This window comes from Gopherus evgoodei, chromosome 1 (genome assembly GCF_007399415.2).
Source record: "Gopherus evgoodei ecotype Sinaloan lineage chromosome 1, rGopEvg1_v1.p, whole genome shotgun sequence".
Taxonomy (NCBI): domain Eukaryota; kingdom Metazoa; phylum Chordata; order Testudines; family Testudinidae; genus Gopherus; species Gopherus evgoodei.
The window spans coordinates 162,109,735-162,123,378 of record NC_044322.1 but is presented as its reverse complement, the minus strand read 5'-3'; the positions used below and the strand labels follow the sequence as shown (position 1 = coordinate 162,123,378).

Below are 13,644 nucleotides of genomic sequence, written 5' to 3'. Positions count from 1 at the left end.
GGCATAAGGAATTGGGTCAGAAATACAGCTTTAAAAAAACACTAACACTAGGAACAGTGAGTGTGGTAATATATTGTTCTTGTATTCATATTTCAGCTGTAACTTAGGCCCTGAACCTGCAATGAGCACTGCTTGGGTGTGTCGTCATGTCCACAGAAGTTAGTAACACCACTTAATGCACTACCGGAAGGCACTCAAATACTATGGTGGTGAGTGCGGCACAACAACCTTTATAGAAAAAAACAGAACACACAGAGCCCCACTTACTTCACCTCCCATATAGAGTTCAGTGCAGGATCAGAGCCTTAGCATTCATTGTGTCACCTTTCTTTACATGTCTTCAGTCTTTATTCATGGACTAAAGTAGCTAAAGTTGGCATATCTTAGGTAGATTAGGTGAGGACGGCGGTGAGTTGACCACTGCCACTCCCCTGTCGACTCCGTTTCCACCTCTTGCTGGGTGGAGTTCCGGAGTTGACGGCAGAGCGATCAGGGGGTAGTGTAGACGTACCCTAAGAAGCTCCTAGGAACCAAAAGCTGATCTTTTGTTACATCAGTTGCTAGTATGGAGCTTGAGCTAAGCCTTAAATTCCATGTTTATTTTCAATTCATACTCATTTGTATGTGTCAGCCTTGATTCTCCATTGCTCTGCACCATGTGGGGTCATTTACCTCAGTACACGATAGGTACAAAGTCGGTCTAAAATGCTGCCAGATTGGAATGGGCACATTTTACACCCAGTCAGTACTGGTGTAAATGACTACACACATTTCACAGCAATAGAGACTCAGGCCCCACATGAACGTAGGGGGCCAGATCCTGCTCCTATTTATTTAAAAGTGTTCATCTTTGTCATTGTGTTTAATAGGTGCAGGAGCAGGTCCAGGATCTGCCAGTACAAGAGATTTAAAGCAAAATTTAGTCTTAACGACTATGCAATATTAAGTTTATAAGAGTAGCTGGTTGATATCTTTCCAGCTAATTGGTATGCTGGTTGAAAATGCTATTTTATCAAAATTGAGACTTTCTGTGGGAATGTATTAATTTCATCAACATTTCATATAGAAAAAAAATAAATGAAGCATTTGAATAATGGCAAAACATTCTGTTCAACCTTATCAGAACAGAACATCTTGATTTTTAATATTAAAATGATTTTTTCATTTCAATATTTTATATTCTATTATAAATAGCAATAGAATAGATTTTTTTTTATAAAAGTCAAAACTGGAATGAAACACTGATATTATTGAAACAAAATATTTTGATTGACCAGAAATGAGTTTTCATTTTTGAAAATTTAATTAATTGGGTAATTATAATTTAGTTTCTATTCCAATTCAGAAGAAAAACAAAATCTGAAATCATGGGATTTTCTCTAGTTGCACGGGTACAACAGAAAGTGCAGGTTAATAACTTTGGATTTGCTTCCCGGCCTGGAGATTTATCTCTACTAATACTGGAGCTAATTACATGCAAACATTTTCAGATTTTGTGTGGTGAGAATAAATGCTGCAGATGAAAGAGAAAAGTTCCATTTTATTAGGAACTGGATCCAGTCTTTTTCAGCTGCTTAATCACCACACAAAATGTGAGAACGAGCATGTATCTAAAGTAAACTGAAATGCTTTCAGAATATATATATATATATATATATATATATATATAAAACAAATCAAAAACACACACTAGCCTTTAAATTACAATTAAATGAACTGAAAAGGCATTTCTGTTTGTTTATTTCACCTGCCAGGACCTGATTTCAGGGTTCTAACTTTTTTGCAAGAAGTAACCACAGCACAAACTATTCCAGTCTGGGAGGGAGCCACATAGATTCTGCACGTTCCTTTAAGGGTCTTCTTCCTAGGAAGTGCTACAGATTCATCTGAGGCAGAAATTTGCCTTTTCCACACAGCTATAATCACTAAATCACTACTGGTTGTTAATACAGAGACTTAGCTACAGGATCTTACTGTAACATAGCAAGGTACTGGATTTGTTCAAGAGAAATAAAATGGTCATGCCAGCTTTTTTCTCCATGTAGTATTGCTTTTAAAAGTGAAGAAAAATAAAACATTTTTATAGGGAACCCACAATGTCACTGTTGCGCTATTAATTTGTACAGGTTCCAGAGTAAGGATCTGGATGTCACAAAGCAAGGTCTATTTAAAGGTAAGAGAAGTTTGTTAGAGGAAATAAAAGTTGTGGCCACAGAACAGTGTCCTTTCATCTTCTTCCTGAATGCATGAGTTTAATTCCATAAAGTGTGCAAAATGTGCAAGCCACGACAGGCAATCTAGGTCCCTCCGACATACTCCTTATAAATGTTAGGGTTACAATAAAACAAACTACAACTATTAGGAAACTGGAATTGCGCAGTGTCTCTGCTTGGAGCTGGGATGTGATTCCCAGCTTGAGTAGACATACTTGCACTAGATTTCATTGAGCTAGTGCACTAAAAAATAGTAGTGTAGCCATGGTAGCATGGGCAACAGCAAGTAGTGGCATGGGCTAGCTGCCCTGAGTACGTACTCACGGGATCTGGAGGGGTTTATGCTCAGGTGGCTAGCCTATGCCACTGCAGCTACACTACTATTTTTAGTAGGTTAGCTTGATGGGAGCTGGCATAAGTATGTCTCTGTGAGACACAGACTCACATGTAGATGTGACCTGGGAAATGCAGTGCTAAAGTGATACTTTCGCACAGGACTATCCATCCAACCTTAACTCTGCCCTCTTTGGGACGCCAGCAGAAGTTTGCTTTTGGGAGTGGGGGTATTTGTCTTTTCTGCCCTGAGTAAAGTGCAGAAAAATAATGTTAGGACATACCCTAATGTACCGATAGCCTCTTTGTCACTGCACAAATGGAAACCAGGAAATGCAGCTCAATGTGTCCTGTTGTCTCTGTCAATCAGCAGCTAGTAGTCTCAGGATCAATGGCACCTCACAGAGCACACTGAAAGTCTTGTTGAACTGTGTGAATATAAGTTCTGAATAGGAGCTGTGTTGGGCACAGAGAAAATAGCAATTTTTTGTAGGGGTAAGTAAAATACCGTGATGTATTTCCAGTTCCTCTTGGTTCTTTGCAGGGATAGAGATAGGGTTGTTTAACCGCCTTGTGTGCCAAGTGTTATTTTATCTGCACAAATGCAAATATCACCCATATTGTGGCTCTGTCACAGCTGGGAATATAAGAAAGGTAGATGATATTGTAACTGCAGGGAAACAAAACTTTTAGTATATAACTGACAGGTGAATGGGATTTGTGTGCAGCTGTATTGTGCGCTAATAAGACTAATATCAGTGCTTTTGAAAATCATGTTTTAACCATGATTCATTGTAGTTTGCTTGGTCAGTAATTCTCTGGAAACATAACCAATATGGGTTCATTATGGGTAGGCTAGAAAGCATCAGATTTTTATTTGGTAAATGTCAATAAATGTTGATTTCACTGGATACACATAAACCAAAGAAAAAAATCCATTGGTAATCATCAACATTTACTAATAGGCAAAGTAAGAAAAATGCTGCTTGCGAACGTATTAGAGTTTGGTTTAAGGATCTTTACTTTGTATATTTTGACAGCTGATACTGAACATCTGTATAGTCACGGTTATAAAACGTTAACTTTTTGAATCTCAACCTCTACTGTCACTAAAAAGTTATTGTCTGCCCCTCCCTGTTGTGTTACTCCCCACATAGTCTCCCACAATTATGAAAATTTTAATAGATAAAAATAAAAATAAATGCTTAAAACCTATAACTATGTGCAACTGTGAAAATTTAAATGTATACAAATAAAAAATGATTAAAAATAAACATTGATATTAGCCATCAAAACAAATCCAAGCCCAAAACTCAAATTCTGCCAAGCCTTGTTGTAAAGAAATAAAATGGGCTTGAAACCAGTGTGGATTCTAGCAGAGGACACACAGGGGCACAAAGCCCACACAGAAGGGGTTTCAAAGGAGCACTATTCCCACAAAACCCACTATGCTGGGGATCCCAGAGCCAGAATAGCTTTAAAAGTGTGTGGTGCTGGCCAGGGCGGAAATGTACTGAGGGAGCCTGGAGCTGTACTGATTAAACACATCCCAGGAGTAGCCTCAGGCATGAATCAAACCCCATTCAATTACTTTAGAGAGGACAGTTACATGAGTGACCATAGAGTTCTTTAGTCTGCCAGAACACTAACAGCAGCAGGGGCGATGTCCTCCGAGTACACATTTGATTGCAGACAACTCAGAATTATTTCTCTCAGCTGCCCATGATCCATTTTCATTATATTAAAGTGTCTCCCTGACACCTTTAATCTTCTCAACATGTGTGTAGTACAGGACACAAAGGGACAAATGTTTAAATGCTAGAGCATTATAAAACCAGCAGCAACACATTACTGATTTTCTCAACAGTTCTATGTTGTGTAGCTTCCTTATAACTGTCCAGTGACAACTGCATGCCTTTTTGTCCTAGGTTTCAGGAGAAAATGCTCCAATGGATAGCCTTCAGAAATTTATCCCAGTCACTTTTATCCTATTTGCCTTGCTAACAGGTAGGACACTTCTAATTCTTGAAATGACTCAGAATGGATGCCATTTATAAACTAATTTCAAAGCACTGTAAATATCTATTACAGGAAGAATCAAATGTATGTTTCAAATAGTGAATGAATTTATTAAATCTGCTTAGAAGGGATTGCTTTCCCTTTCAAGCCTGAAAATACATCATGAATTTGGCTGGACCACAGTATGAAGGTGTTAGAAAGGGATACAGTAGGGAGGAGGGAAGAGGAAGAAGGCATAATGGAGTCAGGGAAGCAGATGCAAGAAAGATTGTGGCAGAGGGAAGGCAGACTCCCACCTCCTCCTGCCTCTGCACTGCCTGGGGAAATGACACATCAGGCAGCAGAATTTCAGTAGGGAGCACAGGGGGAGATGTATCTGTGTGGGGAAGTTATGAGGCTCCAGGCCTTGCCATCAGCAGGTGAAGCAGCACTAATAGCTGAAGGGAGAAGAAGAATTGTCCAAGCTGGGAATCTCCTAGCTACCTCTACTGGATTATTTTCTACGGGACGATATGTCTCCCTGCTGGTTCTCCCTAGGGGACTGAGAGGGAAAGAGGCAGACCTTGCTACTTCAACCTCTCCCGCCCCTCCAGGGGAAATGGGAAACCCTTTCCCGCTCCTTGACTGAATCTAGAAGAAAGAGAATGGCCCTGTCAGGTCCCTTTGCCCTCTGAGCTTTCCATAGTGGGGTATGTGTCAGTGGGGAGAAGATAAGGCGTACACGGGTTGTTCCCATGGCACCACATTTACATGCTCACACTCACTTTGTTTGCAGCTGCTTGGGGACATAGACACCTTTCACACATTTATTAACTTATCATCTATTTATTCCCTTATCTCTATGTCCTGTCTCTCACACAAGACACTACGGTGTCATTTCACCACGTCACCCTCTGTGATGACATAGAGCCACCAGAACTGTGGAGCACTTCCCTTCCACTCTGATCTGCTTTAACCTCTGGTTACCTCTCTCAGTTATCTCACAGAGACTTGAGCTTCCACAGCAGCCCAGCCAGCTAGGAGTGGTGGGCTAGCATGACGAGGCTTACAAAGTGAAAACCAGGAACAGCTACACAGCAGCAGGAAGGAGGTAGGGGAGAAAATAAGGCACTTTCCCCTACTAGGTGACCAGTTGATAAAATACAAAAAACGTCCCCACCTCACTAAAACTGATGCCTTCCCCGTGCCAGGATCTTCCTCCCATCTGATGCTTTGATTCCTTTATTTTTACCCCCACAGCTTCAGTCCTCCCAACTCCTGGGCCCTGGACCTTCCCACTCCCTCCTACTGCCCCTGCTCACTCATTCACCATGACGGGTCCAGGCCCAGAACAGGTGAGTTTGGCTCCTCCTCATTTGTCATCATCACACACAGCTTCCAGCCTGGGGCAGCAGAGCAACATGCTCCTTTTCCTCTCTCAGCTTTCTCCCTCCCTCTCTCTTCTTTCAACACCACCTCAAGCAGTCACATCCAATCAGCTGGCTCCAGCTCTCGTTCCCTCTCCTTTCCTCCACATCCAATAAATAAGCTCTGCCCAGATAAAGCAATGAATCCCCACAAGTCAATTATCCTGGAAAGCAACTAATGCTGCCCTCCTTACCCAAATCAATTTATGCTGCCCCACTACCTTTCTGCAGTCCCCTGTGCTATGGGTGGCCCATCTCTGCTTCTCTCCTGGGTTTGCAGAAACCCTCAGCCCCCAGCCAATCCTCCTTCTGCATCTGGTCCTTTTTCTTCTGTTTCTCCCTCCTCTATTCTTAAAGAAGCAGTGGCTCAGAGCCTGCTCTTCTCCCTCTCCTCTGAAAAAAGCCATGTCTCCATCTACTCAGTGTCTCATTTTGCTTCCTATCCTGAAAAAGCACTAGCAGTGACTGAGCCACCCCTCTCAGATCCCTTCCTCCCCTCTCTCACCTTTACACAAGATACAGCACTAGGAATGCTCCCTGTGTCCACACCTGATGTCTCGGTGTTCTAATGAAGGTGGAACAAATCTGCAGTGCTAACAGAATGATGGGACTATCCCTTCAAAGTGGGACAAGCTTAGTAAAGCAGGACATCTGGTGACCCTAGCTGAGTCAGTAATTCACAAAGGCCTGTAACTGGGCATCATCCCACTAAACTGGTGATGCTGACCCAGTGACCTCAGAAAAATATGTTCCTTCATATCAGCCCAGCAGGTAAGAGATGCTCAATCAACATCTGCCTTTAAATCATTCCAGAAAGCTAGAGATGAGTCAGTAATGTCAAAGTGGCATAGCCCTTGACACCAGCATAGCAAGCTAGAGATGTTGAGCCAGAGGCCTCAAGCCTTGAAATCCTAGCCAGTTACAAGGGATGAATTAGTGAGCTCAGAAAAGTCTGTATCTTGGCATCCTCCCAGCAAGCTGTAAGTGCTGAGCCAGTGACATCACAGAGACCTGTCTCATACCAGCCAACCAGCAACTAGTGGGGCTGCGCCAGTGAGGCCACAAATGCTTTTGACATCAATCCAGAAAGCAAGGGTTGCTGAGCAAGAAATAAATTAAAGAGGAGAGTGTGTGTGTGCGTGTAAGTGAGAGAGAGAGAGAGACAATGTATGTACAGAAGGCGGGGTGTGGGGAGAGAGTATAGCTCTCCCTCCTCTGCTAAAAAGAGGGAGCATTCCCCTTCCTTTCCATCTTTTACCTCTTATATGGCAGATGAAAAGAAGACTCAGCATGTGGGAAAATCTGCAGTGAGTGATAAAAAGAAAAAGGACGTGGCTCTCTGGGAATGCTTTAAAAAGACCATAACAGGGATAGAAAAAATGATTAATGAGGAGAACTTGAGAGTAAACACATTTTTCCCACGTGATCCCTTGCTGTAACGTGTTCTGATGTGTTATTTATCAAGGACAAGGAGTGTAGTCGGTGGTGGAGGGAGCAGAAGGAGAAATGGGAACTTTCTTCTCAATCCTTTCCAGATGCCAAAGCACCTGTTTGAAAATCTGATACCCCTCTATGAGAGGAAGAGCAGGTGAGGACAGGAAAATGGTAGTAGGAAGGGATGGTTTTCGGACAAGTGTCTCATTAACTTGTGCACCATTTGCCACTGGCACTGAGTAACTGTAAACAAAAAAAGCATTTATTTCTGAAGGAACCATAATACCTGTTCCAGTAAGTTTGTGTGACAGAATGGGGAATAACCACTCATAGAACAATTGATACGCACTATGAACACCTTTGGATTGCCTTTGGAAAAAGTTGGATGGTTGAAACACAGAACTGCACCCTTAGGCTTAAGTGAAATATTCTTGTTATGAACTTTCATCAGGATTGATCCTTTAACAAACATCGACTGATATGCCCAAGGCAATGCAAAGCTTTACTAACCCACACCTTGTCACGCAAAAGCAAATGAATAATATGATTTCATAGAGCATTGTGCATGGTTTAGAATTTTCTCCAGTGGAGAGTAATAAAGTGGGGCTAGTTGTCAGGGCAAGAATTTTCATCAGTGTATGGGAGAAGCTAGGTGCTGAACTTGCGTTAATAAGAATTAAACATATAACTCCCTGAAAAAAGCAATGAGAATTTAGTTTGAGGTCTGAGTTTTTCCCAATGAACAACGTCAGATATTTTTCACACAGCAAGGTGATGAAATTGGTATTGAAGTGTATTTGCTGAATTAGGGAACACTGTACATTACAGAGGAATGCTAATCCTGTGGTTAAAGCATTAGTCTTAGACTCGGAAGAGCTGGGCTTAGTTCCTGGTTCTTCCACGGATGTCCTTTGTTCCCAATCGGAAAAATAGGGGTAAGAATACCTCCTTTTCTATTTAGGTTGCAGAGTTCATGACAGGGCTGTTTCTTATGACATTTCTACATTGCCTGGCACAATGGAAGCGCATATTGATTTAGGTCTATGTCCTCCTGTAAAATAAATAATAAAAGGTAAAAAAACAAAGAGCTGAACTTTCTCTTTGAAACAACAGGTAAATGACAGAATTTTTTTTGGCAGAAGATACAAGAGAAGGCATTTCAGTGTCTAACGAGTCCTTAGACTCAGGAGCCCAGGGGTAAGGAAATGATTCCCCTAAGCAATACAATGTGGGTGAGCAGGCAGTGGTACCATCTACATGAGGAGTGGGCAAAATTTTTGGCCCCAGGGCCACATCTGGGTATGGAAATTGTCTGATGGGCCATGAATGCTCATGAAACTGGGGGTTGGAGTGTGGGAAGGAGTGAGGGCTTTGGCTGGGGGTGCGAGTTCTGGGGTGGGACTGGGGATGAGGGGTTCAGAGGGCGGGAGGGGGATCAGGGTTGGGGTAGGGGGTTGGGGCACCGGAGGGTAAGGCGTGCAAGCTCTGGGCAGTGCTTACCTCAAGCAGCTCACGGAAGCAGTGGCATGTCCTCCCTCCGACTCCTATGTGGAAGCACAGCCAGGCGACTCTGTGCACTGCCCTGCCCACAGGTGCTGCCCCTGCAGCTTCCATTGGCTGTAGTTGCTGGTCAATGGGAGATGCGGGGGCAATGTGCAGAGCACCCTGGCTGCCTCTAGGCATAAGAGGCAAAGGGGGGACATGCTGCTGCTTCCGGGAGCTGCACAGAGCATGGCATGTGAGGAGTGGGGCAAGCCCCTGACACCGCTGCCTGGCTGGAGCTTGAGTGCCAGGTTAAAATGTGTGAAGGGCCGGATGCTGCCCCCAGGCCATAGTTTGCTCACCCTTGATCTACACTCTGTCTTGGGATTTTCTGTCAAGGAAGGGCACCTTTAAGTTATTGTGGGGATAGGTTAAATTAACACTTCCCCCAGTGGATGTGACCACATCTCTCTGAGTAACACTAGACACTTTCTGAGCTGTGCTGATGTCTTATGGGCTCCCAGTGGAGGGGCAGTTGTGACCATTTCCCATTTTCACTTTTGTGGCATCCTCCCTCCTTAGTGGACTTTCCACCTGTAGGGACCTGAAGCAGGTTCTCTGGATTAAAACAGGAAGCATTCTATTGACTTCAGTAGGCACTGAATCAGGCCTTGTGTGCGTAAGAAAGCGTAGATCCTGGGCTTTGTCTGGTTCATGGACTGTTAAAATGTAATCATGTTAGTTAAAGGGAGAAATAAATCATGCTTACTTCCTCTTACTGCCCTGCTTGGCTGAGTAAGACAAGGGCACAATCTTGCCATAGACCAGAGAATCAGGAGATGAATTTTTAGTCTATGATTCAGTGGCACTCATAAATATGATCTCATAACCATGGATGAGGTACAGAAACCCAGGTGATTTATTCACAGGGATGGTAAACCATTAACTTCTTTAATAACACAAAATGTTTACTGAATGAAGACTGATTTTATGAATCTTCCTAGGCAGCAAAAAGACAGTGTCTATAAATGTCAAAGCTGAAGCTTTGAGGAGACAGTAGAGAACAGATACTCTGTGCATGCTGAAGTTAAGCGACTAATGTGGAATCTAAAAGGTGTGATAGCATGGGGAACATTATGAATACATTTATTTCCATTTTATTTTTTTGATTTCCAAAATGTAATACTTTTGTAAGTGATGCACAAAATACTGTACAAGAAGATTATAAAATCATACATAAAAACCACAGTTCCCCATGCTTATCTTCCAGTTTTTTTAATGGCATGGCTCTGTATTTGCTTGTTTAACTCAGTCTCGTGGAATGGGTTATAAAATGTACACTTTTGGATGCTTTTATTTTGTAAGGATCAGTCTTTTTGTTATTAAACCAGCTCGCAACAGAAATGTTCCAGGTTGGTCACTGATAAAGGCAGGTACAGTCGAAATGTCTGAGTGAGAATAGGATTTGGCACCAAGAATACCTGAGTTCTAATGCCAGTTCTGGCATCAACTCTTTCTTTGACCTGGATATGTCACTTAGGGCTAGAGGCACAAAAGGATTTAGACATCTAACTCCAGGAAAGCATATCTGGCTGTGAATCTCAGGCAGAGGGAGGCAGCTTCCTCTAGCCCAGATTTTGGCACCTAAATTCCTTTGAGGGGTGGGGCTTAGGATTCACCTCTCTTCTTGGCATTTACTGTTGGTTGCATAGGTGCCAACTCCGTGCGTACTCCAGCTCCCCACTCACCTCCCAGTGCCTCCCACCCACCTGCTGCCCCACTGATTTGTGCCTCCCGCTCTCTTCCAGTGCCTACTGCTCACTGTGATAAGCTGTTCTGCGGCATGCTGGCGGCTCTGGGAGAGAGGGAGAGGAGTGGGGATGGGGCATGCTGAGAGAGGGGGTGGAACTGGGCAGGAAAGAGGCGCAGTGGGGGTGGGGGCTTGGGGAAATGGATGGGATGAGGGCAGAACAGGGGCCAGAAGAAGCGGGATGGGGCTGGGGGAAGAAGACAGGTGGGGTCAGGACCGGGGTTTGAGCACCACCCCTGGACCCAGAGGAAGCCGTCATCTATGATTGATTGCCTTAGGTGGCTCCCTGTTCAGCTTTCTGGCTTTTGTGGATCCCATTCTTAGGCACCTAACTGTTGCCATACATTGAATAGGGAGCCTATGTGCCCATTCAGCCAGATAAGACTACAAAACAAAATACTTTCCAGTGTGCGGTAAATTAAGATTGGCGGGAATACTGATTATTTTAAGATCGAAAGGAATAGAAAGTCATATCAGTTCTGTGAAATATTTCATGTCCAAACACGTGCACAATGGACATTAAAAAATCATATACATTAGATTAGTATTCAACACTCCATTGCTCCAGCACGTATAATTGACATGGATCTCTACTTTTGCCATTCTGAATGGAGTCCAGTGAGTTCTAAAATGTACTTCTTGTTGTATAAGCTCCAGCTGTAGGTGAGGGTTGAAGAGCTGAAGTTTCTGTTAAATCTGAATGAGCCTGTAATTGTACAGTACTTAAGCCAGAGGCACTGTAACCTAGGAATGTGCTGAATAAAGCTGTGCTGAGTTTGGATCCATGGGATATTATTCTGTAAACTATTTCTCCAGTTTATCCAACAAGCTGATTTTCCAGGTGCCCTTTTCAAATTTTAATGGCCCTGCCCCCCCTACCCCTGCTATTTCTTCTATAACAAGGGAGTAAGGTCACTGGCTAAGAAATAAATTACAGGTGTACAGGGATCTATTTGCATTAATGGGAATTGTGTTGCTAAATCCCTATGCACTGTGTTGAAAACCCATTGGGTTTTTTTGGACTGTTATATAACTCAGGGTTCAGGAAAAATCCCGTTTCTGTAGTGAATTCTAAAAATGGTTGTGTACAGTTTGAACCTCATGATAACTATTAAAGTCAGTTGCAATCAATCATCTAAAGTTCACACAAAGCCTTGAAAATTTAACACTCAGAATTCAATATATCAAAGTTGTATAGCCTCACGGGACAGAGACAAGTTCTGTCACGTATGTTTGTGAGGTCACAATCACAAGAAAAACCCTGGGTCAGAATGTTTGGTGGCTCAGAGAATTGTTAAGGATACAGAGTTTTTTTCACTTAAGTCAGTGGTTCACATCTGGCAATGGTCAATAATGACCAGAAGTCATGATAATCTGATGACTGTTGCTGTAAACGGAGCATGTAAAACTGGTTAGGGATTTCAGTCTGATTCTTAGCTACTGTACCGACATCACAGAACTGCTGTTTTAGTGATGTCATCAGCAGTTATTGTTAGGATGCCCTCAGTTAATAAAACATGTTACATGTTAACATACAATTGTGTTTCAGGACTTGAAACAGCTGTAAGTTTAAAGCACTCCAGTTCACTTTTAAGATAATGATGCATGCTAGGGATAGCTGCAACTATACAAGGAAAAATGGGCTATTTCTGTTGAAAGGACAGTGCTTTATAATGTATTTTTTGATTTTGATAACTAACAGTAGAAGTGAAGTTTGCATTTGATTGGCTATTCTGTCGCTCATAAACAGAGATATTTAGGAGATTGCAATGCAGTGGAAAGGCACAATGTTTTTAATGGAAACCTGTGAAGGCAGCAAATCTCTATAAGAGTCTTCCATGAACATAAAAGCAAATCTGTCTGTACAGAATCTTTTCTTTGGATGACTATTTCTATTGTCCTCCTCCTGGAGGGTTGAAGGAAAAATGTATTTTTTCCCTCTTAAGGAAATAACAGTTTAAGAATTTGAGGTATAATGTAACTTTTCAAATGATAAATAAGTTAAAATTAACTGAAATCTTGTGCATAGGAACATTTTAACATATATTTAATTCCCTACCCATTAGTCTTTTTAACTGAAAGTTGTCCTCCAACAGAAGCCTTAACTCTGCTCTGTTGTGACACCATGAAAAGAAAAAAAAATCGAATGTGTCTTTAAAAATCAATTTAATCTTATCTGGGATCACAAACACTTAAAATGACTCAGTCATAATCTCATTGTTTTTGCATGTTGTCACTACAGAGTAGGGTTCAGATTGTTGGTGTTGTCAGATGCTACCGGTGTGGTGCTCTGCTCTGTTCAACGTTGATATCACTCGGCTGCGTACGTGTGTTCCCTCTGTGTGCTCTTCGAAGATAGCTGACACAGCAGACCCGAAAGGAACCCCCAATGACCACAGACTCTAGTAAAGTACGAAGGCATGTCAGCCAGGTTTATTGTTGAAGAGAAACACAGTCTCCAGCTCCCCGGAAAACGTAGTCCAAGGTGCTGGTAAGGTGCAGCTAGCCAGTACATATGTGCTCCCTGACAATGGACTCAGCTCAGTCAGTGGTTGGACTTTCCACTGCCCCTTTGGCTGGACAAAAGACACTGCTCCAGGGATGCATTCTTATACACAGGTACAAACAAGTTACACATCACTCCTGACGTATTGAGTTGCAACCCCTCTACACAGCAAGGTACAACCTCTCTACGTAGTAAGGTGCCGCCTCTCACCTTGTACATGTTGGTTCGAACAAAACAACGCTATCCATCATATTACCCTTTTGCCCCTGTCATTGGGATGGGTTAGCCTGTTCCTTGTTATCTGTGGAATGTTCCAGTATAGAGTGTTCTGGTACCGTGTTTATGCTTCAATACACTATGTGAATATATGTTTATGCAACATCAGCCCTTTTCTTGCCAGCTTCTGTGAGCAGAGCCTGCCTCTGGCTCACAGCTTAACTT

The 13,644-nt window shown here is 42.6% G+C and overlaps 1 protein-coding gene across 1 annotated transcript in view; it reads left to right on the top strand.

Moving 5' to 3' along the window:
* The first annotated feature begins 4,487 nt into the window (after positions 1-4,487).
* IGSF5 (immunoglobulin superfamily member 5) overlaps positions 4,488-13,644 on the top strand; it is a 47,243-nt gene continuing 38,086 nt past the window's right edge. Inside the window, 1 exon segment of the mRNA XM_030552224.1 lies at positions 4,488-4,553. Within this exon segment, the coding sequence (XP_030408084.1) occupies positions 4,496-4,553 (58 nt within the window). The 5' untranslated portion in view covers positions 4,488-4,495.